The 25,987-nt window shown below is 41.5% G+C and overlaps 1 protein-coding gene and 1 long non-coding RNA gene across 8 annotated transcripts in view; one reads left to right on the top strand and one right to left on the bottom strand.

Moving 5' to 3' along the window:
* Positions 1-1,101: 1,101 nt before the first annotated feature.
* On the bottom strand, positions 1,102-22,927 carry LOC133498321 (uncharacterized). Its single transcript, XR_009794264.1, has 4 exons — positions 22,788-22,927; positions 4,482-4,645; positions 2,321-2,371; positions 1,102-1,680 (listed from the first exon to the last, which is right to left on the bottom strand). It is a non-coding gene; the product is annotated as an uncharacterized LOC133498321 (long non-coding RNA).
* A 14-nt stretch (positions 22,928-22,941) lies between these two features.
* Positions 22,942-25,987, top strand: part of LOC133498319 (LIM domain only protein 7-like) — a 28,745-nt gene continuing 25,699 nt past the window's right edge. For 5 of the 7 annotated variants that reach the window (XM_061815011.1, XM_061815010.1, XM_061815007.1 and 2 more), the window contains exons 1-3: positions 23,069-23,306; positions 24,972-25,042; positions 25,439-25,508. In XM_061815011.1, coding sequence (XP_061670995.1) covers positions 23,238-23,306; positions 24,972-25,042; positions 25,439-25,508 — 210 coding nt within the window. In that variant the 5' untranslated portion in view covers positions 23,069-23,237. Of the gene's footprint in view, positions 23,307-24,971; positions 25,043-25,438; positions 25,509-25,987 lie in introns of all 7 variants that reach the window. The other 2 variants (XM_061815006.1, XM_061815009.1) reach the window with 2 other exon arrangements.

Here is a 25,987-nt window from a genome sequence, read left to right as displayed (position 1 = left end):
GCCATAGGGAAATAATGAAAACATGAATGGTTGACGCTACCTTTACACTATTGATATGCCCGCGTGTAAGGTTCTTAATGCACAGCTCCTCAGGGTTGCAACATACAGTAGATATAAAAAAACTACATAATCCTGCTGATGCATCAGATTTTCAGATATAAAAAAACAACACCAGGATGAATCATTTAAAAACTTTTGTGTGTTTAGGGCGACGCCATTTGAAAGGTCATTGAAATTTTGTTGCATGCACTTGAAGGAATCCCTTGGAATTTCAACCAGTACAAGCTAATTGGTAGAATTTTTTTGTGAAACTTTGCAGGCTATTGGGGTTGCCTGAGTTGCAGAAGAAGTGAAGAGGTGAAGGAGATGTGTTGAGAAATAAAGAAATTAGGGTGGAACCTCCATAGAATGGACTAATGAGGGCGGGGGGCGGCTGGAGTCATCCAATACAGCCGGCTGTCCGTTACAAGTTTCATACTTTATCCAAATTTACCAATACCGGTGTACTTGGTCATGGTGACCCAAAAAAAAAAATCCCAGATAACAAAGACTTGTTTTTCATTCCTCAGAATTAACACTACAGCCATGCTGTTCTCTCTATCTCACACTGCATGCGCAGTCGACAATAGATATAACCATTGTCCCATAGTGCTGTCACTGTGCCGTCAACGCCCCACATTCAACATGGCTGCCATGTCGGCACAGGAAGCACGTCTTTTGGAAAATTCTGGGTCATCCCGACGTCCGCGGTCATTAAAGGGGCCAAGGATGTAAAGGACTTTCTCACCGAATGATTTACAATAATCTTAAACAACATTTACAATGAAAAATGAGAATTTCCAACTTCATTTTAGTCTGGACTGTGAGCTGGTTTAACGCATTGCATGGCTGAGGTTACCTAAGTGTTTTTCACCACCTCCAACAACCCACAACTTTGCTTGTTAAACAGTTGTGTAATCTTGTCACCTTTTCTTGCTCTTCACACCAAAAGTACAGTGGTGGGAGCAATGATGTGTGCGTGTATCCGTGCGTGTGTGTGTGTGTGTGTGTGTGTGTGTGTGTGTGTGTGTGTGGTGTGTGGTGTGTGTGTGTGTGGTGTGTGTGTGTGTGTAAAACATCTGGAATCCGTTCCTTGATGGGGAACTGTCATGGACTGTTTTGGTTTATTGAGTTTTTACATGCTATGTTCCATATTTTCCATGTCTTGCATGCTCATTCTGTTAGCTGTGTCCACCTGTTCGCAGGACCCTACTTCCTTAGTGGACTAATCAGTTCCCTTCAGCCACTCGTCTTGCCCAGGTGTTCTTTGTTGTCTCGTCACTCTGTGTATTTAGCTCCTTGGTCACTATCCGTTCTTGTTGGTCCATTGTTTGTTCGTGTCAGTTTCATGTCATTTATATCAACAGGTATTTATTTGCAGTTGTTGGTTTATTTCAGTTTTTCTTTACTTTGTTTGTTTGCCTTTTGTTGAAAATTTAATATTTTGGGACTCCAGCACTCCTGCTTTGCCTTCCTTGCTTTCACTAAATTCAACCATGACAGATATCAAAAAACTGTAATGTGAGTTGTCTCACAAACCTCCATAAAAGGTAGTCCATCAGAAGGAGTTTCATGTCACCAGCTGTCATTGAAAGCAGCACCTTGCATCTCTCGGAAATCTTCTGAGCCAGGAGGGCACTCCTGCACAGAGGTGCATGGGCATTAAGGATACAGTTATATTATACTGCAATGATGAATTATGATGTTTATTACCAAGCCAGGCTAATGGTAATGAAACTCCTACAAGTAAACTAACTTGCAAATCAGGCCTTTATGCACTAAATTACAAATACTACAATATGTAGATGGACAGATTGCTTCCCCCAAAAAATATTTATGTTCCCGTCCAAGTGCAGAGCATAGGTCTGGGAATTGTGGCTGTTTACCAAAGCCTTGAACTGAATCACTGAGTACTAAGTGTAATATGCACTCACAGTCATCCTGAAACAAGCTTCAACTCATCTGTGAGATTGTATACATGCAGGTATGGGCTGTAGTGAATGCCTGTGCAAACAACCCCTTCACAACCCCTCATGGATGTAACACAGTAACAGCTCTGACACCTGACTGCAGCACGACAGCATGAAACCTCAAGCTCAGACTGGAGCAGCGAAGACAAAGCTTAATATATCTGAAATTCCAGTTCACACCCTATAGGGGCTCAGTAAACACACCTACATGCTCAACCCCAAGAGAAAACATCATCCATTGTCCAAAAACAGAATTAAAAATTGCGTAGCAACTTTGCACATTGTAGAAATCTTTATGGTGAATGAATGACCTTAGTGTTGCAGATCTTGTATTGTCTCCACATGGTCCTCAGATTGGGTTTCTGCCACACACAAAGACACCAATGGGACATTCCATAATAACTGTCGGATGGAGATTTAAATCAATTATATACATCTGATTAAAAAATACAATGATTTTGTCATCATGTTCTAAGTTTCCATGACAGCTCAGAGCCAGGGGTGGCCAACACGCAGCTCTCGTGAAGGCACGAAAGCATATCGAAGTTCTGTTCAGCTGTGCTCAGTGTGCATGTGCGTTGATGAATAAGTGAGGCTAGACTCCGCAGCGTGTGCGGTGAGAGGGTTAGAAGGGAAAAAACAATGTGATGGCAACCAGGGAAGAGTGGCTTTACTGTTCCTGTCACCCAGCCCAGCTGTGAACCGAGAGCAGGAGTTTCCCCAACCAGGATGACGTCGGCACGGAGACATCTCCCGACCACTGTCACAGGACTACAGTAGGAAAGGTTAACACAGTTCCCAAAACTGGCTTTCACAATTAATGAAATAGCTCAAGATTTCCCAGTTAGATCGTGTTCTTTGGAGAAAAAAAAAAATGTCAATTTTGCTCTTAAAATGCCAATGAAAAATGCACAGTTAAATGAAAATCTATGCATGAACACAGGACATTTTTACCAGAGCGGAAGAGCTTTTTTTTTTTTTTTATTTTGAGCGCAATAGCAAGCTTTGTGTCAGACATCTAGTGCATTTCACAGCTTCAAATCTTCACTTCATCTCACTCCATGCTAACATTGGACAGGATTTTCCAAAAGAGATGAAGATTTGCAGTCACAAGGTAGTCACTTTGAAGAATCACACAGAAAATCAGTTGCACTTTTTTTTTTTAAAACTCTTAAACAAATGGTATCAGACCTTCAACTGTCCCGCCACACTATTGAACAGAGAATATTGGACATTAACATGGCTACTGATCCACAGTTGCACCAAGACATTCAATCATGTGAGTATTTTAGTGTCGCATAAGATGAGAATTGTGCCGGACAAGACAAGACTTGGTTGAACTGGTAGTTTGTCTGTGAGAGAGCACATCATTTTATTGTATTTTTAAATTGTGGTCTTGGTACTCGACTTTTCTTGTTGTTATGTTGGTGTGTGACATTTACAATAAATCTGGCTGAGCAAATGTATGTGTGTGAGGAGGAAATTATGTTCATCTGTATGATGGGGCTCTTTTGCCGTAAGACAGTAAAAAGTGTGGCTCTTCATCTCTGACTCATTGGCCAACCCTAGTTCAAAGAATTCAAATGGGGAAAAAGTATATATCCTGTATCAAACTGGGACCAGCAGAGATCCAGGTCTTCTAGCAGTAGGAATCCGAGCTCTATTAGATAACCTGTGATTCGGTTTGCCTTAGAGATGCAATAAATAAAAACCTTGATATTCCATCTGGTTATACCAATTTTTTCCTTAAGAGCTAATAATGAGCCATTAAGAAATATTGTCAGTCCAGATGCTCCTCATGTTACTTATCAAGGCCTTCTAAAACCTAGGATTTTGACGTTTCCATTTTTTGTTCTAAACAATATATGATAATACATATTAAGTGAAAATCCTGGCTTTTACTGGGGCTTAAAAATTAACATGAGGGGCATTCTGACTGATACTGTTCCTTAAAGACTCAATGAGCTTTCCAATGGGGAGACATAGTCAACCCAGAAATTTTCCACCTTCAGTGTCCAAGTCATAACAGATGCAGGGTACTACATGTAAGGGTATTGTAAAATAACCAGCCTGTGAAGATTAACATCTAATGCTGTGTTTATTTCTCCTGGCCTTTTGTTTTGAAATCAATTGCTGCTGTCTGACAAGCATTTTAGTAAGCCACCCCGGACAGTGTGTGAAAGTTTGTGGCAATATCATGCACCATTTGGCTTTGTGTGAAAGGCAAAAGGCAGATAAATGTCCCATTTTTTTTTTACAGGATCTCTGTGTAAATAGGTTTCAGATTTCAGACAAAAACTATCATTTGGAAAGTAGTTAATTCATCATTGTCTTTTGACAAATAAGCTACTATAGTCTCAATGTATAGAATAAAATCTGTGCGACCTGACACATTATTTTTAAGCATTCAAAGTTTTCTGCCTGTTTGAAATGTGTGCCCAAACACCCAATATATAGCAAAATGTTACGAACCTGGTGGTGCAGGTTCGTGTACTCACAGAGACCACAACTTCGCGTTACACAGACCAGCCGCTCCAGCTTGCCCATTCCTTTCTAAAGTGCAGCTGGGGTCGGGTTTTTGCTAGACGGGCCAACAAGCCTTCACTATAAGGATCCCATGCAGAAACTCAGGAGCCCTGAGATGGAAAATAAAGGTTTACACTTTAATACTGACATAGAAAGCAATCGGTATTGTAGGGCAGCCGTGGCCCAATTCTTCAGACGTGTTTGGGGGATCCTGGTCCAGGTCACCGAGTGCCAGAGGATTTTGGGCAGAAATGTCAGTTATGACAGTTTTGATAATCATAGCTGGAGAGCATTTGGCGATGGAATATAAACACCCAACAATTCCCCCGGGTTTGTGTGTTTGCTGCGTTCTCTATTGTGACAGGTTGAATGTAGAAGCTGAACCTCATGAACATGTGTTAATGACAATATAAAATAATTCAAATTCTACAGTTAAACATGCAGTTTTTGACAGAATGACCAGACTTTGAATTGATGTGATTCCTTTTGAGGATATCTTTTTGATGAAAATCACACAAGAAAACGGGAAAAGAAAAACAGACTGACGAGATACAATTTTTCAAAACACTATTTTTGATTGACATCCATCCTACCATTTTCTATATCACTCATCCTCATTAGGGTTAAGGCTTAGCCTGATTTAATCTCAGTTGAAATTGGGCGAGGTGAAGGGCTACTCCCTAAAAAGGCCAATTGCAGGATTTGTTTTTTATTTTTAGAAAAATCTCAAGATATCAAACCATATTCTACATTTCTCTTTACATGTGTGTGTGTGTGTGTGTGTGTGTGTGTGTTGTGTGTGGTGTGTGTGTGTGTGTGTGTGTGTGTGTGTGTGTGTGATTGGATGTCAGCAATATTAAACCACCACTTACTTTCACGTTTTCATACACGCATGCACAAAAGCACGCACACACAGTTGCCAGCACGGAGGACAATCGCCATCCATCGATCTGTCAGTTAAGAGTTTTTTTAGAGAAGTGTACTGGGAATAGTCTGCTTGTTTATGTTTAGGTACTTACTGTACTGTGTTGTCGTGCAAATTCTGCACTAAGTTGCTGATTTAACAGTAATATCTAAGGTATTGGTTGACGTTGCAGTAATTGTAATTTGTGTGGCTGATACTACCAAGTAATGTTAAACTAATGCTTTTGTTTTTTTGTAGTGGACAAGAGATAATCCTGCCACTTACAGTAGCAGCTGCTGTACTGAGAATTACCCCCAACAAAACAAAACCCAGAATTTGATCCATCTTCTTCTTTTTATTTTGGCTTGTCCCGTTAGGGATCGCCACAGCGTGTCTTTTTCCATCCAACCCTATCTCCAGCATCCTCTTCTCTAACACTCACTGTCCTCATGTCTTCCCTCACCACATCCATCAACCTTCTCTTTGGTCTTCCTCTCGTTCTTTTGCCTGGCAGCTCCATCCTCAGCACCCTTCTACCAATATACTCACTCTCTCGGCTCTGAACTTGTCCAAACTATCTAAGTCTGCTCTCTCTAAACTTATCTCCAAAACATCCAATTTTGGCTGTCCCTCTAATGAGCTCATTTCTAATCCTTTCCAACCTGCTCACTCCGAGGGAGAACCTCAACATCTTAATTTTTGCTACCTCTAGTTGTGCTTCCTGTTGTTTCTTCAAAGCCACCGTCTCTAATCCGTACTTCTTGGCCGGCCTCACCACTGTTTTATAAACTCTGTACTTTTCCACGAGCATCCTCATAGCAAATAATGCATCTGTGGTACTCTTTCTAGGCATGAAACCATACTGTTGCTCGCAGATACTGATTTCTGTACTGAGTCTAGCCTCCACTACTCTTTCCCATAACTTCATTGTGTAGCTCATCATCATTATTCCTCTGTAGTTTCTGCAGTTCTGAATATCGCCTTTGTTCTTAAAAATGGGGACTAGCACACTTTTCCTCCATTCTTTTGGTATCTTCTCTCCCGCTGGTATTCTATTGAATACATTGGTCAAAAACTCTAGAGCCACCTCTCCAAATTGCTTCCATACCTCCATTGGTATGTCATCAGGACCAACTGTCTTTCCATTTTTCATTCTGTTCTGTGCCTTTCTAACTTCCCCCTTACTAATCATTGGCACATCCCGGTCATTCACGCTTGCCTCTTCTACTCTACCTTCTCTCCCATTTTCTTCATTCATTAGCTTCTCAAAGTACCCTTTCCATCTGCTTAGCACACTACTGGCACCAGTCAACATATTTCCATCTCTATCCTTAATCACCTTTACTTGCTGCACATCCTTCCCATCTCTATCCTTCTGTCTGGCCAACCTGCAGAGATCCTTTTGATCCAGTGGCAAAAATAAAAAAAAAGGTAATCAACCAAATAACACTGTTCCCATGAACAGTAAATCTCAGTATTAACATTACAATGCAACAATGGACATTATAAATCGTCATTAAAGAACAGTCAAAAGAAAATTATTGATCTCTGACTGACACCAGTGAATGAGATGTTATCAATATGTTTACAAACTCAAGCACAGTTTTTCTTATGTTGCCACAATAAGTGAGTTTGTGTACATTAATATTTGTTAATACAGTATGTGTGGATGAATACAAAAAATGCATACGGTACACAGATACATAAATTAAATACAAAATAAAATGTGTGGTTTTCCACCTCCAAGTCTGACTTTTCTGACTTTTGTCTTCCTTTGTGGTGTGCGTAGTGTCATGGTCTGTGTTTTATTAAAGATTCTACAGTATTTAGTTGGACTGATATTTTCCCGTCCCATGTTGTTAGTGTTTTGTGTGTTCATTTGGTTTGTATCCACCTGTTCTCATTAACCCTCTGGCTCATGTCAATTAATTAGCTCCATCCAGCCACTCGTGCCTTGTCCAGGTATTCCTCATTGTCTCATCAATTTGTTCGTCTTTATTTCCCAGCTTTCTCTCAGTCTGGATAGCTGCTCTGGTGTCTATCACTGTAGGTTATAATTTAAGTTTTGGGGAGTTTATCACTCTTGTTTCTTTTTTTAACTTTTATTTTTGGACTTTAATGTGGTATTTTCTTGGCGCCACGGTCCTTGTTTGCCTTGATTGTTTTTGAAGTGAAATATCATTTTGAAATTTTTGCACTCCTGCCTGCCCTCCCTGCACTTGGGCCCTACACTTTCTCATCCCCAAAACCGTAAAAAACCCAAACCTGACACGTACGCACTGATATTAATAACCTTTTTATTTTCTATAAACAACGAAAAATATGAGACTGAGATTGGTGCACAACACTCATTTTCCCAGCTACTGTAGTGATATTTTTAACACTTCATCCATCATGCATGTACACCGCATTTGCCATTTAATTACTTAATATTGTTTTCAAATTCAAGCCCTCCTCCAAGCCCTACACATACTGTTACATAAACGGCAGTAATATCAAATTATAGCGCTCAAGGACAAGTGTGCCCTTCCCTCTCAAATGTTCTCACTCTTCGCAAATGGAATATTGTAGATGAACTCTTCACCTTATGATTTCAAATATACCCTCGTGATGAGCAAATGCAGTCTCTGCAGTAAGTATAGTGTTACTGTACTTCACTCAGATACACTCATGGTCTAAAACATCTCATTTAATCCTGCATGCAGACATAAATTATTTACAAAATGCAAGGGGTGAAGTCGGAATCTACATATGTACGTAGCTATATACATATAGCATGTATCGGTGAAATATGGTTGAATCTGGTAGCTTTTTAGTTTGTACTTTATAGAGTTCGGATCATAAAACGGGTTACTTTTGACCTGCAAAAAGAAAACACACCATACACACTAGGCATATAACATACATCGCAAAGAAATACAAAAAGTGGATGGAATATTTCAAGTTTAACAGAAAAAAAAAGTTAGTTGATCCCTCCTGATATCAACTACAGTGAAGAAATGGAGGGGTCTGAAATTTTCATTGTAGGTACATGTCCACTGTGAGAGAGATAATCTAAAAAGAAAAATCCAGAAATCACAATGTATGATTTTTTTAATGATTTATTTCTGTGATACAACTACAAATAAATATTTGAACACCTGAGAAAACCTTTTCCTTTCATCTTGTCCCATTCAGTGCCACCGTATCTAATCCGTACATCATGCCCGGCCTCACCACTGTTTTATAAACTTTGCCCTTCATCCTAACGGACACTCTTCTGTCGCTTGGCTGTCGCTGAGAAACACGGAGTTTCAGCTCCCTCTCAAGATTTTCTATTGGGTTTAGTTCTGGAGACTGAATAGGCCAAGCCAGAACCTTGATATGCTTCTTACGGAGCCAGTCCTTGGTTTTCCTGGCTGTGTGCTTTGGGTCATTGTCATATTGAAAGACCCAGCCACGACCCATCTTCAATGCTCTGACTGAGGGAAAGAGGTTGTTCCCAAAAATCTAACAATACATGTCCACGGTCATCCTCTCCTTAACACAGTGCAATAATCCAGTTCGTTGTGCAGAAAAACACCCCCAAAGCATGATGCTACCACCCCCATGCTTCATAGTAGGGATGGTGTTCGTGGGATGGAACTCATCATTCGTCTTCCTCCAAACACAGTTAGTGGAATTATGACCAAAAAGTGGTTTGGTCTCATCTGACCACAAAACATTCTCCCATGACTCCTGTGTATCATCCAAATGTTCATTGGCAAATTTTAGACAGGCCTTGACATGTACTGGTTTAAGCAGGGGAACCTTCCGTGCCATGTCTGATTTCAAACCATGACGTCTTAGTGTATTACCAACACTGACGTTGGAAACGGTGGTCCCAGCTCTTTTCAGGTCATTGACCAAGTCTCAGAAATTTAGTAACACTACATTATGGACACCTCTGAGTATGACAAAGAATAGTTCCATACTATGAACTCTAATACAATTCAATCAAAAGTTTCATTTGTTCATGGCTTATATATCTGATTCAATCATTTAAGTCTACTTCCCCTATGGATATTTGTGCTGCTAACAAAGACATAACTAATATGAAGAACAAAGACATCAATAATATGAAGACAAATTGCTTAAAATTCAAAATTCACTGTCATTTTTAGTGACGGGGTGCACGTTGTGCATCTGGTTAGCACGCACAACGCAGCATTGCAGTTCTGGCCTTGCCACTGTGGAGTTTGCATGTTCTCCATGGGTCTGTTTGGGTTTTCTCCCATATCCCAGAAACATGCATAGTAGCTTAATTGAAGACTCTTAATTCCCCGTAGGTGTGAATGCAAATGGTTGTTTGTTTACAGTATATGTGTTATGCAATTGGCTGACAACCAGTCCAGCATTTCCTCCGCCTCTTGCCCCCAGTTAGCTGAAATTTGAATGTAAAACAACATAATTTCAATTGTATTTCATTGACCAAGAAAATTGACACGTTGACAATATGTCATGAAAAAACATTGAATTTCTGAAACAAGAACAGAAGTTCAACAATTTTTCCATCATCTTCTTCTTCTTCTTTTCCTTTCGGCATGTCCCGTTTGGCCTCCGTGCAACGGTCCCAGATTGATGGCCAGGTAGAGGAAAGGTCAGAGGCAACGGACTTAAGATTGGTTACACAGGGGCTGGAAAAGCAAAAGAAAAATGACAAAAACTGACTAGGTGGAAAAAAACTACTGAATGAACCAAAAAAAAATTAAAATAGGTGTCACAGTCAGAATCAGAAAGGAAGTTAAGTAAATTGAAAGACATCAGTGAACTAAGTACAAAGACATGAATGAAAAAAAAGGAACACTGGGACAAGACACAAGTGGCGAGAGGTACCCGATTGGTCAGCACAAGGTAGAACCTTGACGAGAACAGGTTGACACAATAACTAAACAAGTAAACAATGCATAAAAAAATGGGACAGAGGAAAACATGTTCATTACTCAACGTTGTGGCCAATGATCAATTTCAGACCCGAAACTTGAGACGAATCCACTCTTAACACACCTCCACACCACTAATTGAATCCTTATTCCCAGTCATCTCTTGTTTTTGTTGCAGCAACAACGTAGCAGTCATCTGATCACCAAGCAGATCTAGATCTTTTTGGCACTTCAAGAAGGTTTGCCTCATTAGTCTTAACTTTAACTGATCTGGTATTATGACCAGTATTTCACCAATTCCATTCTTCAGGAAACAACAAATGAAATAAAATGTTGTAATTGGAGGCCAATTGGATTGAAACCATACAAACAAACATTTGATGAGCCAAAAAACAATGAACAAAAGTTTGGGAAACAAAACAAAAAACAACTTGACTTTCCAGATTAATGTGACCTGGATAACCGGGAATCTACAGACTAGGGGTGGAACTCTTTGAAATTCTCAGACTATTTTGTTTCGGTTTGCATATCTGCTGTTCGGTTCATCATAGGCACGCACAATATGTTTTTCTTCTCATTTACTAAAAAAGAAAGATCACATGAAACTCATTTCTATTTTAGTTCCATAGTACAGTCTGTGCTTAATTTTGATTTTCATTTTGAATGACTTAATTCTTAAAGTAGGGGTTAGGGTTTGCCCCCAACCCCTAAATGACTAATTAAATAACTTGAGGAGAGATTTAATAAGATGAGATTTAGAGAAGTAATTATTAGAACAGAGTTTTCCAACCTTACCTTGGCATCCATTTTATATATATATATATATATATATATATATATATAAAAAAAACCTCATGGTTAACCGGCAAACACAAAAATAAAATATAAAAAGTTGTAATACTGAAACAATGATTTTTTAATTTAATGTAGTTTATTTTTTTAATTCAGTGTGAAATCTGAGGTTCTTTTGTTCAACACAAAGCTGATATATTTGCTGTCTGAATGGCAGTAGGTGTATGGTTTATTGTACCTTTTGTCATCCAGTGGAAGAGGATTTAATTATAATGCCTGTCACTCTATACTGCTGGAATAATTAAATAAATAATTTCAGTAATGATAACACAATAACAATTACAATAATTAATAACATCAATGCTGGGAGAATACTACCCGTGCTCTTTCTTTCACTTTAAATCTAAATCTTTTTTTACTGATACTGCAAATATGCTTATGAGTTTGTGATTTTTAAATTGCATCACTGAAGCAGTTAACAAACATTATGTAGTCCAAATGTATAGAGTGCGATTGGAGAGTGTGAGCAAAACATACCATAATGTAATATTAATACTTGGAGTGATGATTAGCTGATCTTCAACAGCGAAAGGCTATGCAATATCGGGGATGAAGTTATCCAGACTATCATAATCAAAATGCATGTAGGGTCCCTCAACATGGTAATAAGATCCTGGAAGAATGTTATGAATACTGTCATTCTATGAAGATTTATGTAACTATTCTTACAGATATCTAACCCCAAATCAGTGGTTCAGTGTCTTCTGTCAGGCTTGGGACCACTCAGTACAGGTTGTACTAATGTTAATTCGCAGGTTCCTACAGGTGTTTAGACATTAATAAACAATCCCACCGCATCACTCAACAGTAGCACTCCTTTGCTCATTTTGGCACATCCTGACCTATGCTTTTTCTGTCCCCTCATACATGTCTCGTCTTGGTAAGTTATTGGATGTCTTGACTTGGTGTTCCCCCTCGCATCTTCCAATGCCACCGGTCTACAAATACTGTAACTGTTGTACGGTTATTTGTGCTTAAATGTCTAGACTGTTTCACTATTGTTCTGATGTGGTTCTTCCCCTAGTCCCTTTGTCCAATCTGTCCCAATGTCTGTCCCCTAAAACTGTTTGGTTCTAGGTTCAGGCTACATTTTCACTAAACATCTGATTAATTTAAAGAAAAAGAAAAATTAAGCAGAGGGAGAAAAAATGTTCCAGCACAAAGGGAGACAGTTACACCCACCATTTTGCAAGGCCATCCAGCTGAACAGGACATGTTACAAAAAAAAAAAAAAAGAAAAAGAAACAGAATCCAGACTTGTGAGCATTACCCATGGAAGCAGGGGAAAACAGGAGGCTGGCAAGTGAGCCTGTAAGTGAACTTGGCAGTGTGGTGGAGGCAGACAGTATTACAGGAGACACTGGAAGGTACTGGAGAAGGAGGAGAAGACAGGAGGGGAAATATGAGCACTGGAAAGTTAAATACACGATACTCAAGTGAAGACTCGGCAGGAGTACGGTAGGGAGTACTCTGGCGATGGAAAACTGGGATTGCCAGGCTTAAGTGGAGGCTGTGATGAGAGCTTTTGGAAAGCAGGTGCACAGCAAGGAGATCAGTGGGATCAGGGAGAGGAGCGCCGCCCATGCTCTGCATAGGAGGTCAATAATGCTGATCAACACAGTACCCCCAGCCATTCGACAGAAGCTGACATCTTCTCAGGCTTCCCTGGGACAGACGCACAAAAATCCTAAATAAATGTGTCATCCTGGATGTGTTTTTTCCAAAATCCAGGAACATTCCTGTTGCCATAATCCTCCTCGTCCATAAGGAACCGAAACCCCCATCCCCAGAGCTGCTCACAAGAGGTTCTTGTGGTCTATCCATATAAGGAAGGGGTGTCTTAGATCCCTCCAAACAATGCTTCATCTTGTGCAAGGCCCACACAACTACCAGTCGGTCACAATTTCACATGCCATAGTTCCACTGGTGACAAAATAAGGCACAGTAGTGGAGTTTCTGAGTTTCGAGGTTCCACTAGGAGAGGATGGCACCGGCTGTGGTGTCTGAGGCATCAACCTGTACCACAAACTCGGGAGTGTATCTGGGTAGTTAAGAACCGGGGAATTGGTGGACAATTTGTTGAGGCACTTGAACGTTAGGAAAGCAGACTAGAGGTGAAGCTAGTGAGAGGATCCCGGAATATACTCTTGTATGAACCAGTGGTAGAGGTTCATGAAACCCAGGAAGTGTTGCAGATCCTTCCAGGTGGAGGGGCTGGGCCAGTCGACAACTCCCTGGATCATAGAGCTTGTGCACTTACCTCATAAAATCACGTGATTATTGTTTACGTCGCCATATTGCCGGTCAAACAAAGCATTGTTGCAGGTTAATTCCATTGAGACGAAATGAAAATATGTCTTATAGCATGACACCCGACACCGTTAAACATTTAGAAGGTGATAATAAAGGAAGGTACATGGAAAAATTTGACACACTTGCCATAGAGGATCCATATTTAATGCCAAAGTCGATATTTTTGCAATAAGAAATTTCACTGTTAATTCGGTACCACTAGTCTTGGACAACTGGATGTACATGTACCTGGTGAATAAGTCATCAAGATTTAAACAGAAGAGTTTGACAGCATATAAAATATGGCACAATGCAAACTGTGACGTCACATGCTCGAGCTCTAGTGACACGTCTGGTTGTGTCTATCCTTTGGTGGTGATGTATTCCAGGAAGTGGACAGGGGAAGCATGGAACTCACATTTTTCAGGTTTGACAAAGAGGCGATTCTCTAGAAGATGCTGTACCACATGAGGATGTGGTCTATCTTAGCAAAACTTGTATGGCATATCATAATTAAAATGTCCCAAAGGTATATTGAAGGCCGTTTTCCATTCATCCTGCCTTCTAATGGAGATGACGTGTCAAGGTTTACACAGTTCCAGCTTAGTGAAGGTGTAGCAAAAGGGTTGAAATGAAGGATCAATGAGGGGTAGAGGGGATTTGTTTCTGGCCCCCAGGGAGGAGGAAGAAGAGCGTCGGATCAGCCCAGAGGCTCAGAAGTCACAAATTTAGCCCTCCATGGCACTCATTTCAGGGCGGAAAAGTTTGAAGAGTCAGCTTTATGGCAAGTGGGATCCAGGAAGGAGGTCGATGTTGCATTCATAAGCGCTGGGGGGGCTAATGCCGCTTTCAGAAAACCTCTGGGTTTTCTAGCACTACTGGTGGCTTACTTTTATTGGTGGTCTGGACAACTGAGAGAAGACCAGTAATCGATAGGTTGCACCAGTCAGTGTTTCTTGAACCAGGGATGTCCAAAAACTAACCAAGTCTCGGGAGTGGGGATGATAGACAGTTGGAGGGTCTCTGATGGTTGCCAGAGATGAAAAGGCTGACCGACCGGTGCATTTTGGTGGGTCACTGAGACACAAGACATTGTCAAAAGGGTTTTATTGTGAGCTGTGCGTGGTCCAGAATCCAGACACATGAGGGTAGCCCATGAGAGCAGGGGAGTGGAGGAGACTGACAAGTGAGTAGGTAAATGAGCTTGGCAGTGTGGTGCAGCCCGGCGGCATTGCAGGAGGCACTGGAGAAGGAGGAGATGACAGGAGGGTAAATACCAGCACCGGAAGCTAAATAACTTTCTTCAGTACTCAATACTCAAGCGAAGAGTTGCCCAATCTACTATGGAGGTGCGGGAATATTGGGAATGTCATGTCTTAAGTCTTGTTGAGCGATCATGAAAACCAGGTGTGTAGGCGATGGAGTGGTCAGTGATGGAGTAGGAGGGACAGGGAGGAGCAGAGCCCTACCCGTGATGTGCAGAGTTGGCTCAGAGTCCACACCACAAAAGAAGTTTACCTAGTTACACCAATGTAATTTTTCAACATTTGCTTTCTTAAAACAATGTCATGGGGTACATGAGGGAATTATCTTAACAAAAAGGCCACAAACGTGTCCCAAACTCATAAAGGATAATCAATGCATTACTCAACTAATGGTTCATTTAACATTTTTAATTTATGTAAAATAGCATAGCTGCTCACCTAATTTTCTGTGCACAGTGGCATATGGTCGATCAAACTTAATCTAATTTTTGATAATATTTCTAAATTCAATGTTGTTTCAATGTTATATTCAACAACATTGGAGACTTCTGACATTGCTACGATGATTCAATGTTTATTTACCTTTGAGAAATTGATATTAACCACTCTGACATCAGTTCAGATAAAATAACATTGATTTAATGTCCTCTTGCTGTCTGGTAAGGCAGAATAACCCTAATACTAAAAATTAAAATTGGACATTTGCCATTTTGTCCATTCATCCATTTTCTGTATACAGTTTGTCTTCATTCATTATCCCATCTGACTTGCGGGCAAGAGATGGTGTACACCCTGGACTTGTCGCCAACCAATCGCAGGCCACATATAAGCCTACAGATATGGCCAATTGTTCGATTTACCTAATGTCCGTTTTTTGGAAATCTGGGAGAAACCTGGAGGAAACCCATGCAAGCACAGGGAGAATACGCAACCTCAACACGGGAAGGACGGAGCCAGTTCTAAAACCCTGAACAGGTGAGCAAACCACTCGCTCCCTAGAATATTTATTTTTGTATCCTATCATTTTTCTTACATGCAAAACAACTACTGTACGCTGTACATGTCTGCTGTTTTTAAGGAGGCTAGCTATTCATGTTCCTAGTGTTGATAATAGAGATGACAGAGGACATAATTGAAAAGTGAGTATTGCTGGCTGGAATGAGTCCCTCCTCTAATACAGGACTCCGGGGAGCAGGCAAATGGAAAATATGGAAAAAAACATCTCTATATCCCAGCGCTTCACTGCAACTACCTCTCATTACTGTCCATTTTTCTCCTTACCGTCCTGTACAGTATAGCAAACCCTAATAACGACACCCCCCCCCCCCCCATGCCTCATCCGTCCCCAATTCCATTATTCATGCAGAGCTACAGCAGCATCTACTGGTAGTCAGGTATAAATACAACAGATATGTTCATATAACAAAATGCATCGTTGAAATTAATTTCGCTTTTATCTTTATTCTCCATTTGTCTTTTTGACACCCATACACACACACCATCTCGTTTGCTCTTCACAATAATTTGTAAATTGTAGCTTGTGAGGGCTAGAGGAGCTGGACTTTGAGACAAGATGTGCCATTGGAGAGAGACAGTTTATATGGCGCTTGTGGGGACAGTATTTTGATATCAGGATAACTTATCAAGGTTTTCACATTCAAGTGTATCATAAAAGAACACTGCACATGCATACCACAAGTTTTCCTATTTGAAATGATCCCTCTGGAGTCTAACAATATTGCAGGCTTCTCTGCCATGATTTCATGCAAGCAGATGGATTCCCATAGGATCCTCTGCAGCTCTGTCATCAGAGCCATCTTATTGTTCACTTGTTAAAGCGGGTACCCTTGATAACCCTCCTGAGCTAGGGGAAGAGGAAAGAAAAAGACAGGGCCAGGTCTGTTAAGTAGCAATGTTGCCCCAGCACGGCAATGTCCTTCTCAGTAAGGAATTGTCGGAAGTTCAGGGAATTGGGTCTCATTCTCTAATAAAGGTGTAGAAATGTTCTTATTCCACGCACAAGTTCAGCGTATATGCAAATGTAGGATTCATGACACATTCGCACTAGCCCATTTTCTTCTTACCACGGTGCCCATGTTAGTGGATCAATTTAGTTTTCATTTCGAGGCTTGTTCCTGCGATCCCCAATTTGCATTAACCATGCCTCAATTTCCCTATAAAAGGACAGCAACATATCAAGACGAGATCAGATAGGGAATTTGAATTTGTGAAAGATGACTCCAAAACTTTCAAAACTTTCTTTTTCTATGTCCTTTTGTCAAAAGGTCGGATTCATTGGAAAGCTTGTTGAACACTGAACCTGACAGTATACATCCATCCATCCATTTTCTTTGCCACCTATCCTCACGAGGGTCACGGGAGTGCTGGAGCCTTTCCCAGCTGTCAATGGGCAGAAGGCAGGGTACACCCTGAATTGATTGCCAGCCAATTGCAGCGCACATGGAGACAAACAGCAGCACTCACAATCGCACCTAGGTGAAATTTAGAGTGTCCAATTAATGTTGCATGTTTTTGGCATGTGGAAGGAAACGGAAGTGTCTGCAGAAACCCCATGCAGGCAGGGTGAGAACATGCTAAGTCCACACAGGCGGGTTCGGGATTGAACACGGACCTCAGAACTGTGAGGCCAACACTTTCCAGCTGATCCACCGGGCCGCCCCCTGACATTATATAATAATGTTAATTAGTTTTAATTAATGGATTTATTCCAAAGTTTGGTTTGAGAATTTGGCACAAAAAATGCATTGAAACAAAAACTTAAAGCTGAAAATGAACAAACACTGCAAGCTAAAATGAGCCCAGAGGACTAGATTCAAGTGGAACATTTTTGATTAATCACGGATTTGTGCGTCAAATGATTTCAGCAGAAGTTTCTAAGTGAATGAGGTCCATTATGAGGAGACGGGTTGTCATGGTGAAACAGCCACGAGTTGTCCTGCCACAACTGCGTCGTCTGACGCACTCAACAAAGCAGCATGGCAGGATCAGGTTGATTGTGTGGTCCTGTGGTAAGAACTAGTAGTGGAATGCAATCAACATAATTTGACTTGGGAGTGTGACTGTCTTGCTGTCTTTGGCCTTGGTGACATCGGACTCTCCCGCTGAAGGCTCTGGCATTTGTTCTCCATGTCATACATGAAGATCCAAGAGCCATCTTCTTCTTCTTCTTCTTTTCCTTTCGGCTTGTCCCGTTAGGGGTCGCCACAGCGTGTCATCTTTTGCCATCTTAGCCTATCTCCTGCATCTTCCTCTCGAACCCCAACTGCCCTCATGTCTTCCCTCACCACATCCATAAACCTTCTCTTTGGTCTTCCTCTCGCCCTTTTGCCTGGGAGCTCCATCCTCAGCATCCTTCTACCAATATACTCACTCTCTCGCCTCTGAACATGTCCAAACCATCGAAGTCTGCTCTCTCGAATCTTGTCTCCAAAACATCCAGCTTTGGCTGTCCCTCTAATGAGCTCATTTCTAATCCTATCCAACCTGGTCACTCCGAGCGAGAACCTCAACATCTTCATTTCTGCCACCTCCAGTTCAGCTTCCTGTTGTTTCTTCAGTGCCACCGTCTCTAATCCGTACATCATGGCCGGCCTCACCACTGTTTTGTAAACTTTGCCCTTCATCCTAGCAGACACTCTTCTGTCACATAACACACCAGACACCTTTCGCCAGCTGTTCCAACCTGCTTGGACCCGTTTCTTCACTTCCTGACCACACTCTCCATTGCTCTGTATTGTTGACCCCAAGTATTTGAAGTCGTCCACCCTCGCTATCTCTTCTCCCTGTAGCCTCACTCTTCCCCCTCCACTTTTCTCATTCACGCACATATATTCTGTTTTACTTCGGCTAATCTTCATTCCTCTCCTTTCCAGTGCATGTCTCCATCTTTCCAATTGTTCCTCTGCATGCTCCCTGCTTTCACTGCATATGACAATATCATCTGCGAACATCATGGTCCAAGGGGATTCCAGTCTAACCTCATCTGTCAGCCTATCCATTACCACTGCAAACAGGAAGGGGCTCAGAGCTGATCCCTGATGCAGTCCCACCTCCACCTTAAATTCCTCTGTCACACCTAAGGCACACCTCACCATTGTTCTGCTGCCATCATACATGTCCTGTACTATTTTAACGTACTTCTCTGCCACACCAGACTTACGCATGCAGTACCACAGTTCCTCTCTTGGTACTCTGTCATAGGCTTTCTCTAGATCCACAAAGACACAATGTAGCTCCTTCTGACCTTCTCTGTACTTTTCCACGAGCATCCTCAAGGCAAATAATGCATCTGTGGTACTCTTTCTAGGCATGAAACCATACTGTTGCTCGCAGATACTTACTTCTGTCCTGAGTCTAGCCTCCACTACTCTTTCCCATAACTTCATTGTGTGGCTCATCAACTTTATTCCTCTATAGTTACCACAGCTCTGAACATCCCCTTTGTTCTTAAAAATGGGAACTAGAACACTTTTCCTCCATTCTTCAGGCATCTTTTCGCCCGCTAGTATTCTGTTGAATAAGTTGGTCAAAAACTCCACAGCCATCTCTCCAAATTGCTTCCATACCTCTACCGGTATGTCATCAGGACCAACTGCCTTTCCATTTTTCATCCTTTGTAGTGCCTTTCTGACTTCCCCCTTAGTAATCATTTCCACTTCCTGGTCCTTCACTCTTGCCTCTTCAACTCTTCCTTCTCTCTCATTTTCTTCATTCATCAACTTCTCAAAGTATTCTTTCCATCTATTTAGTACACTACCGGCACCAGTCAACACATTTCCATCTCTATCCTTAATCACCCTGACCTGCTGCACATCCTTCCCATCTCTATCCCTCTGTCTGGCCAACCTGTAGAGATCCTTTTCTCCTTCTTTCATGTCCAACCTGGTGTACATGTCTTCATATGCCTCTTGTTTAGCCTTTGCCACCTCTACCTTTGCCCTACGTCGCATCTCGATGTACTCCTTTCGCCTCTCCTCAGTCCTCTCAGTATCCCACTTCTTCTTCGCTAATCTCTTTCCTTGTATGACTCCCTGTATTTTGGGGTTCCACCACCAAGTCTCCTTCTCCCCTTTCCTACCAGATGACACACCAAGTACTCTCCTGCCTGTCTCTCTGATCACCTTGGCTGTCGTCGTCCAGTCTTCCGGGAGCTTCGGTTGTCCATCGAGAGCCTGTCTCACCTCTTTCCGGAAGGCTGCACAACATTCTTCCTTTTTCAGCTTCCACCACATGGTTCTCTGCTCTACCTTTGTCTTCTTAATCTTCCTACCCACCACCAGAATCATCCTACATACTACCATCCTATGCTGTCGAGCTACACTCTCCCCTACCACTACTTTACAGTCAGTAACCTCCTTCAGATTACATCGTCTGCACAAAATATAATCTACCTGCGTGGTTCTACCTCCGCTCTTGTAGGTCACTATATGTTCCTCCCTCTTCTGGAAATAAGTGTTCACTACAGCCATCTCCATCCTTTTTGCAAAGTCCACCACCATCTGCCCTTCAAAGTTCCTTTCCTGGATGCCGTACTTACCCATCACTTCTTCATCGCCCCTGTTTCCTTTACCAATATGTCCATTACAATCTGCACAAATCACAACTCTCTCGCTGTCTGGGATGCTCAGAACTACTTCATCTAGTTCCTTCCAGAATTTCTCTTTCAACTCTTGGTCACATCCTACCTGTGGTGCATAGCCGCTAACCACATTATACATAACACCCTCAATTTCAAATTTTAGTCTCATCACTCGATCTGATACTCTTTTCACCTCCAAGACATTCTTAGCCAGCTCTTCCTTTAAAATAACCCCTACTCCATTTCTCTTCCCATCTACTCCGTGGTAGAATAATTTAAACCCTGCTCCCAAACTTCTAGCCTTACTACCTTTCCACCTGCTCTCTTGGATGCACAGAATATCAACCTTTCTCCTAATCATCATGTCAACCAACTCCTGTGCTTTTCCTGTCATAGTCCCAACATTCAAAGTCCCTACACTCAGTTGTAGGCTCTGTGCATTCCTCTTTTTCTTCTGACGCTGGATCCGGTTTCCTCCTCTTCTTTGTCTTCGACCCACAGTAGCTGAATTTCCACCGACGCCCTGCAGGTTAGCAGTGCCGGGGGCGGGCGTTGTTAACCCGGGCCACGACCGATCCGGTATGGGATTCTTTAGATGAACGCTCATATTTGTTTGGCACAGTTTTTACGCCGGATGCCCTTCCTGACGCAACCCTCTGCATTTATCCGGGCTTGGGACCGGCCTACAGATTGCACTGGTTTGTGCCCCCATAGGGCTGCATTGAAGATCCAAGAGCCATCATTGGTCAATAATCATTTCTACCGTTTTGGCATTTAGGTACAGCACATTGTAGGCCTGTTTTACTGCCACTTGTCCTCTCTCCTCCTCCTTCATCTCCTGCTCGCAGAGAGGGGTTTGTGACGGTGACTTAAACTGAGGCATATCCATGGACGGTTCTGCTTTGCTCTGTTCCGAAGCAGAACCGCTGAAGGTGTTTACTCTTTGGCCCCATTTCTCTTCAGTTGATCGTGGGACATCTTAATGAACATTGTACAGCACCAAGCTACATGATGAGGTTGCCTCACTCGACAGCCATTGCAGCCTGGTCACCCTGGAAGGCGGGTACCTTTTCAAGGTTTCTTCTTTCCCCAAATCTGGCTTTGAATTTTACCTTTCTCGATTTTCTCATTTAGATTAGGTGAAGTTGTCAATCACTGCCAACTGTGGGCTTGTGAAACACTGAGACTCTTTTGTTATTAAGGGCTATAAAGTTCTTAGAGCAACTGCAAGGATAATTTTCCACTGCCCCCGGGGTCCTCTTTATTAATATCTTCTTGGTATCATGTTTTCAAATATACTGACTATCAATCATGTTAACAATTTTATGAAAGCTCTGTGCACAGCTCTAACATTACCATAAGTACAACGTGTGTTTCTTTCGGCTTGTCCCTTTCGGGGTCTCCAGAGATTGGCACAATTTTTACGCCGGATGCCCTTCCTGACGCAACCCTTCTCAGGGAGTGGAGGCCCCAGTGGGATAAGAACCCACAACCCCTGGTTTACCAAACCAGTGCTCTAACCACTGAGCTACGGGGCCTCATTACCATAAGTACAATCACTCTGGTAATTCTACACAGAGCTAAAATTGTCAAGTCGAGATCTTGTTTTCCATATTATGCCATGCTACCATTAAATTATTTTACAGCAAAAATATGAATTATCATTCAAATGTGTATTCCTTTGACAACGTATAACACATACTCAGGTTGTTTGACTTCATGTGCACTTATCAAACTAATGTGTCATCTTAATTGCAGTTATTGAACCACAGTCAACATATGCAAGCACGTGAGCAAGCATCTTATATAACTCTTTGAAAGTGTGTATACTAACAAAAACAATCCAAGCAATCATGATGAACTATCACATACTCCAACCTCAAGGAGAGCCGTGTGCTTGTTTGTTTTGGGTGATGTTGCTGTGGTTGAACGATGGGGGACAAATGAAGAGGGTCAACAAATCTTTTGCCATATTTTTGTTGCTCTTGAAAAAGTCATTAGTGAATGTTCATGGATTTCACTAATCAACATTCACTTGCACTATTGACATACTCTCATGCACACTCTTTATTACCAAAGTGACTGAATGTCTAGCAAAATAAAAAAAAATATATATATATATATGTGTGTATATATTAAGACTTATTCCACATTTTTATCCATTTGAGGAGGAAAGAAATATATGTCCCTATGAATTTTTATTAAATAAAACTACTGATAAAAAAAAGTTCATTGGATGTGCAGTAACTGGATGCAAACGTTTGAAATAATTGTTACTTTAAACAAACAAGAACAAGACATACATCAAATGAGAATTTTCTCCCCACTGTAATGTTTTTTTCTTTTTAGGAAGAAAGCGTCTACCTCTATTTTTAACGAACGCTTTGGCCTACTCAATTAGTCATCACGCAAAGAAACTCTAGAGCTAGCAATACGTACCCCCCGGTGATTCAGCACTTGAAGTAAAACGTTTTAGAATCGCTGGTCAACTGGGAAATAATCCGCATTGCAAGCGCATTGTGATGTTTAAATGAATAACGTCGTCTCAGGGCAATTCCCCCCGAGGCCACTAGGAGAATGTGTCCACTTCACATGACTCAAACTTTTCCTGTCCTTTCAAAGTGGGCGGTGGGCCGAGCGTGAACCTGATTTTTTTTTTTTTTTTAACGTCACTTGCTTGGAGATAAGAGCACCAGGACGTCAATTAGCGGCGAACGCATACTGGTGAGTACTGAGCGACGATATCAGTTCCATGCATCTTCCGTATCCTCATATTGAACGGTTGAACGGCGGGGCAGACGATTTCGTGCACAAACGCGTTGTTCGTCTCGTGTGTCCCGATGTGCGGTATTGTCGTTGCTTGATTGTGCTCGTTCAGATGCAAAGCAAATGGAGTGGCGCCAGCAAAGCACTTTCAGCTGCGCAGACGCCTTCAACGAGGCTCGGCGTTGGATTGAGGTGAGCGGGATGTTCAATTAGCTCCTATTGCCCTCACAGCTGTCACATTGGCGTGATTTGGTTCATGTGTTTATCAGCATAATTGGCAGGATGCAATATTTTATGTCTTTTTTTTTTTTTTTTTTTAAAGGAGGGTAGGTGCACTTTGGCCTTCCTGTAATTTGCTTAAAGTATTACTCTCAAACCTGCTGTGCATTTTGTGAGTGGACTGATAGACACTGTTGCAGACTTGACGGTTGTGGTTTCAAAGCAATGTGTGCTCTACTTTCCTTGGGCTGGCTGCTGGCCAAGCAGTGCACATTTTGAAAAGCATCGACTATAACCACTCAATTCAAATGAACGCGAACCCTGAATGTTGACCAACTCTAAATAGGGTGTCAGTTGTCTGAGTGGATCATAATGAGAATGTGTACAGCTCTGGTTGGCAGTAGGCCAACGCCTATCTTGCATTTTCCCCACTGTCAAATAAAGATGGTGTACTGTATTGCTTTTAGTGGGTGAATGTTGGTCTAAACAGGACCTGTGCCAACTCAATCAAGAGTTTGCTCGTTGTGTTTTGCATATGAAACTGCGGGAGGGAAGTATTTGGACTCCAAATATGAGATCTGCTCTTGGTTTCTGCCTCAACTGGGGCAGTGCCAGTCTATTTAAACCATTAAGTCATGGGCCATGTGCTGATCTGGACTGGTTTTACATAACTTTTTTTTTTTTTTTAAACTTTTTGGATGTGCTTATATGTTTGCAGTTTTAGTGAAAAAGAAGACAATTGATAGTGTGTTTCTAATGAGATCATTGATCAGTTGACCAATTGAGGATTGGTGCGATGGCTCAACCAGTAGAGTATATTGGCAATTTAACTCACATGTGTATAAATGTAGTACTTATTCCGAATGCCGCCCATAAGCATCATCCTTATTTCCAAACACACAAACAAGTAATTGTGGATTCCTGGAGGAACTAATGAGAGAGAAGAATAGGCTTTTGAGGCCCTCTTGTTAATTGTGGAACTGAACCCCTTTTTGTGTCCTCATTACTAAGACCCCTCATCTTGTGTACTCCCCTGTTGTGTATAGTAATTATGCATATATTTAACTCTTTCATCACATTTGTGGATGCCATCGCTTACCTCATTAGGCACCATCTCCCACATCCATTTGTGGGGAAGTTGTACCTTTTGAACGTGTTACTGCAAGACTAATTGCGTCCTTATTAATGCAAGAAAAAAAGTCACATGACCATGTATTGTCCATGGAAAAAGGTTGGCATTGAAGACTTGACCTCAAATGGATTTTCAATCGAGTGAGCAGTATTTGTCCACCACGCTGGTGGTAGAAAGCCGATGGATTCTCTATTCAATAAAAACTGGAACAAAACAATGCATCCACCTCTAATATGGTGACGTATGTCATCATGGTCAAACAGCCTATTACGACAACAATTTTGAGGCAAGATATATAGGTTTATATCAAGTCAGAAATTACCGGCTGTACGCTGACACCACAATTTGCATCCACAGTTTTGTTTAACACATTTCATTACAGATACACACTCTGCTCTTCCCACAAGCAGTTGCACTATACCTACGAGTCTCCTTACAATGACTTCCTGTTAGGATCAGTAAAGTATTCTGGATTGACTTTCACAAGTCAACATTTTTGTTTTTAGGAGGTAACTGGAAAACCTTTTGGCTGCAGCGACTTTCGTGCAGCTCTGGAGAATGGAGTCCTGCTTTGCGAGTGAGTTGTTCTGTTCCTCCATTTGTACATTATTGCTGCAATTACTTCTAGAGTCTATCCAAATTTCCAAAGCAAGTTTCTCTATTTTGAGAAACCTTTGAAAATCTTGCTGTGCCGATGCAAGTATTAAGTCATCAGCAAAATATGTCTGAGCTGTTTGTTCAATCAGAGGTATAAGACCTACAGTATTTGCAAAGTGATGCAGGATCCTGCTGGCTAAGTTCACCCTAACCGACGATGGCGTTTGAGTGGCCTGCAACAGTCTTTAAATTTCTTGACCCTTCTTGTATTTTTTTTTTTTCAAGTATCTAAATGATGATAAAGTTTCTCTGAATTGTAGTATACTGTGGAAGATTTTAAAATTCGTATAAACTCCTGTTGTATTCTTCCTCATAGTCTGATCAACCAGTTAAAGCCCGGAATCATTAAAAAACTGAATCGACTTTCTACGCCCATTGCTGGCTTGGTAAGTTTTTGATTCCAGTTTAAATTTGTCGCAGGTATGCTTATTTGACTTTTCAAAGTAAGATTGCACCAGGTGGTTTCCTGTCCGAAGCCTGGGGAGAAATTATTTTGCAATTGGGTAAATCCTTCTGATGTTCCTTTTTAGGTGTGATGACCCAGCCCCTGAAATATGTTAAGTTGTTTTTAGGATAGTGCAATGCATAGTCTTATTTTGGCTCCAGGCTGTTTACACGGCGTTATTCAAATTTCTAGAAATTGCCCAAAGCAAGATGAGGGGTGGGGGGAAAAAAAATCAATTGCTGACCTCCAACTGGAGCTAATAAATAGTGAGGCCAAAAGTCGAGACTTATGTGGTTTAGATGTTCAGGATGTTACGATACATATGCTTCAAATAATGAATTAGTACACATGATGTGCAGGTTAATGAGGAGACACATTTGTGGGCAACGACTGGCCACAACGTTGACTAAGTGTACAGTC

The sequence above is a fragment of the Syngnathoides biaculeatus genome, chromosome 3 (genome assembly GCF_019802595.1).
Source record: "Syngnathoides biaculeatus isolate LvHL_M chromosome 3, ASM1980259v1, whole genome shotgun sequence".
NCBI classification, from domain to species: Eukaryota; Metazoa; Chordata; class Actinopteri; order Syngnathiformes; family Syngnathidae; genus Syngnathoides; species Syngnathoides biaculeatus.
This window is presented reverse-complemented; position numbering and strand designations above follow the sequence as displayed.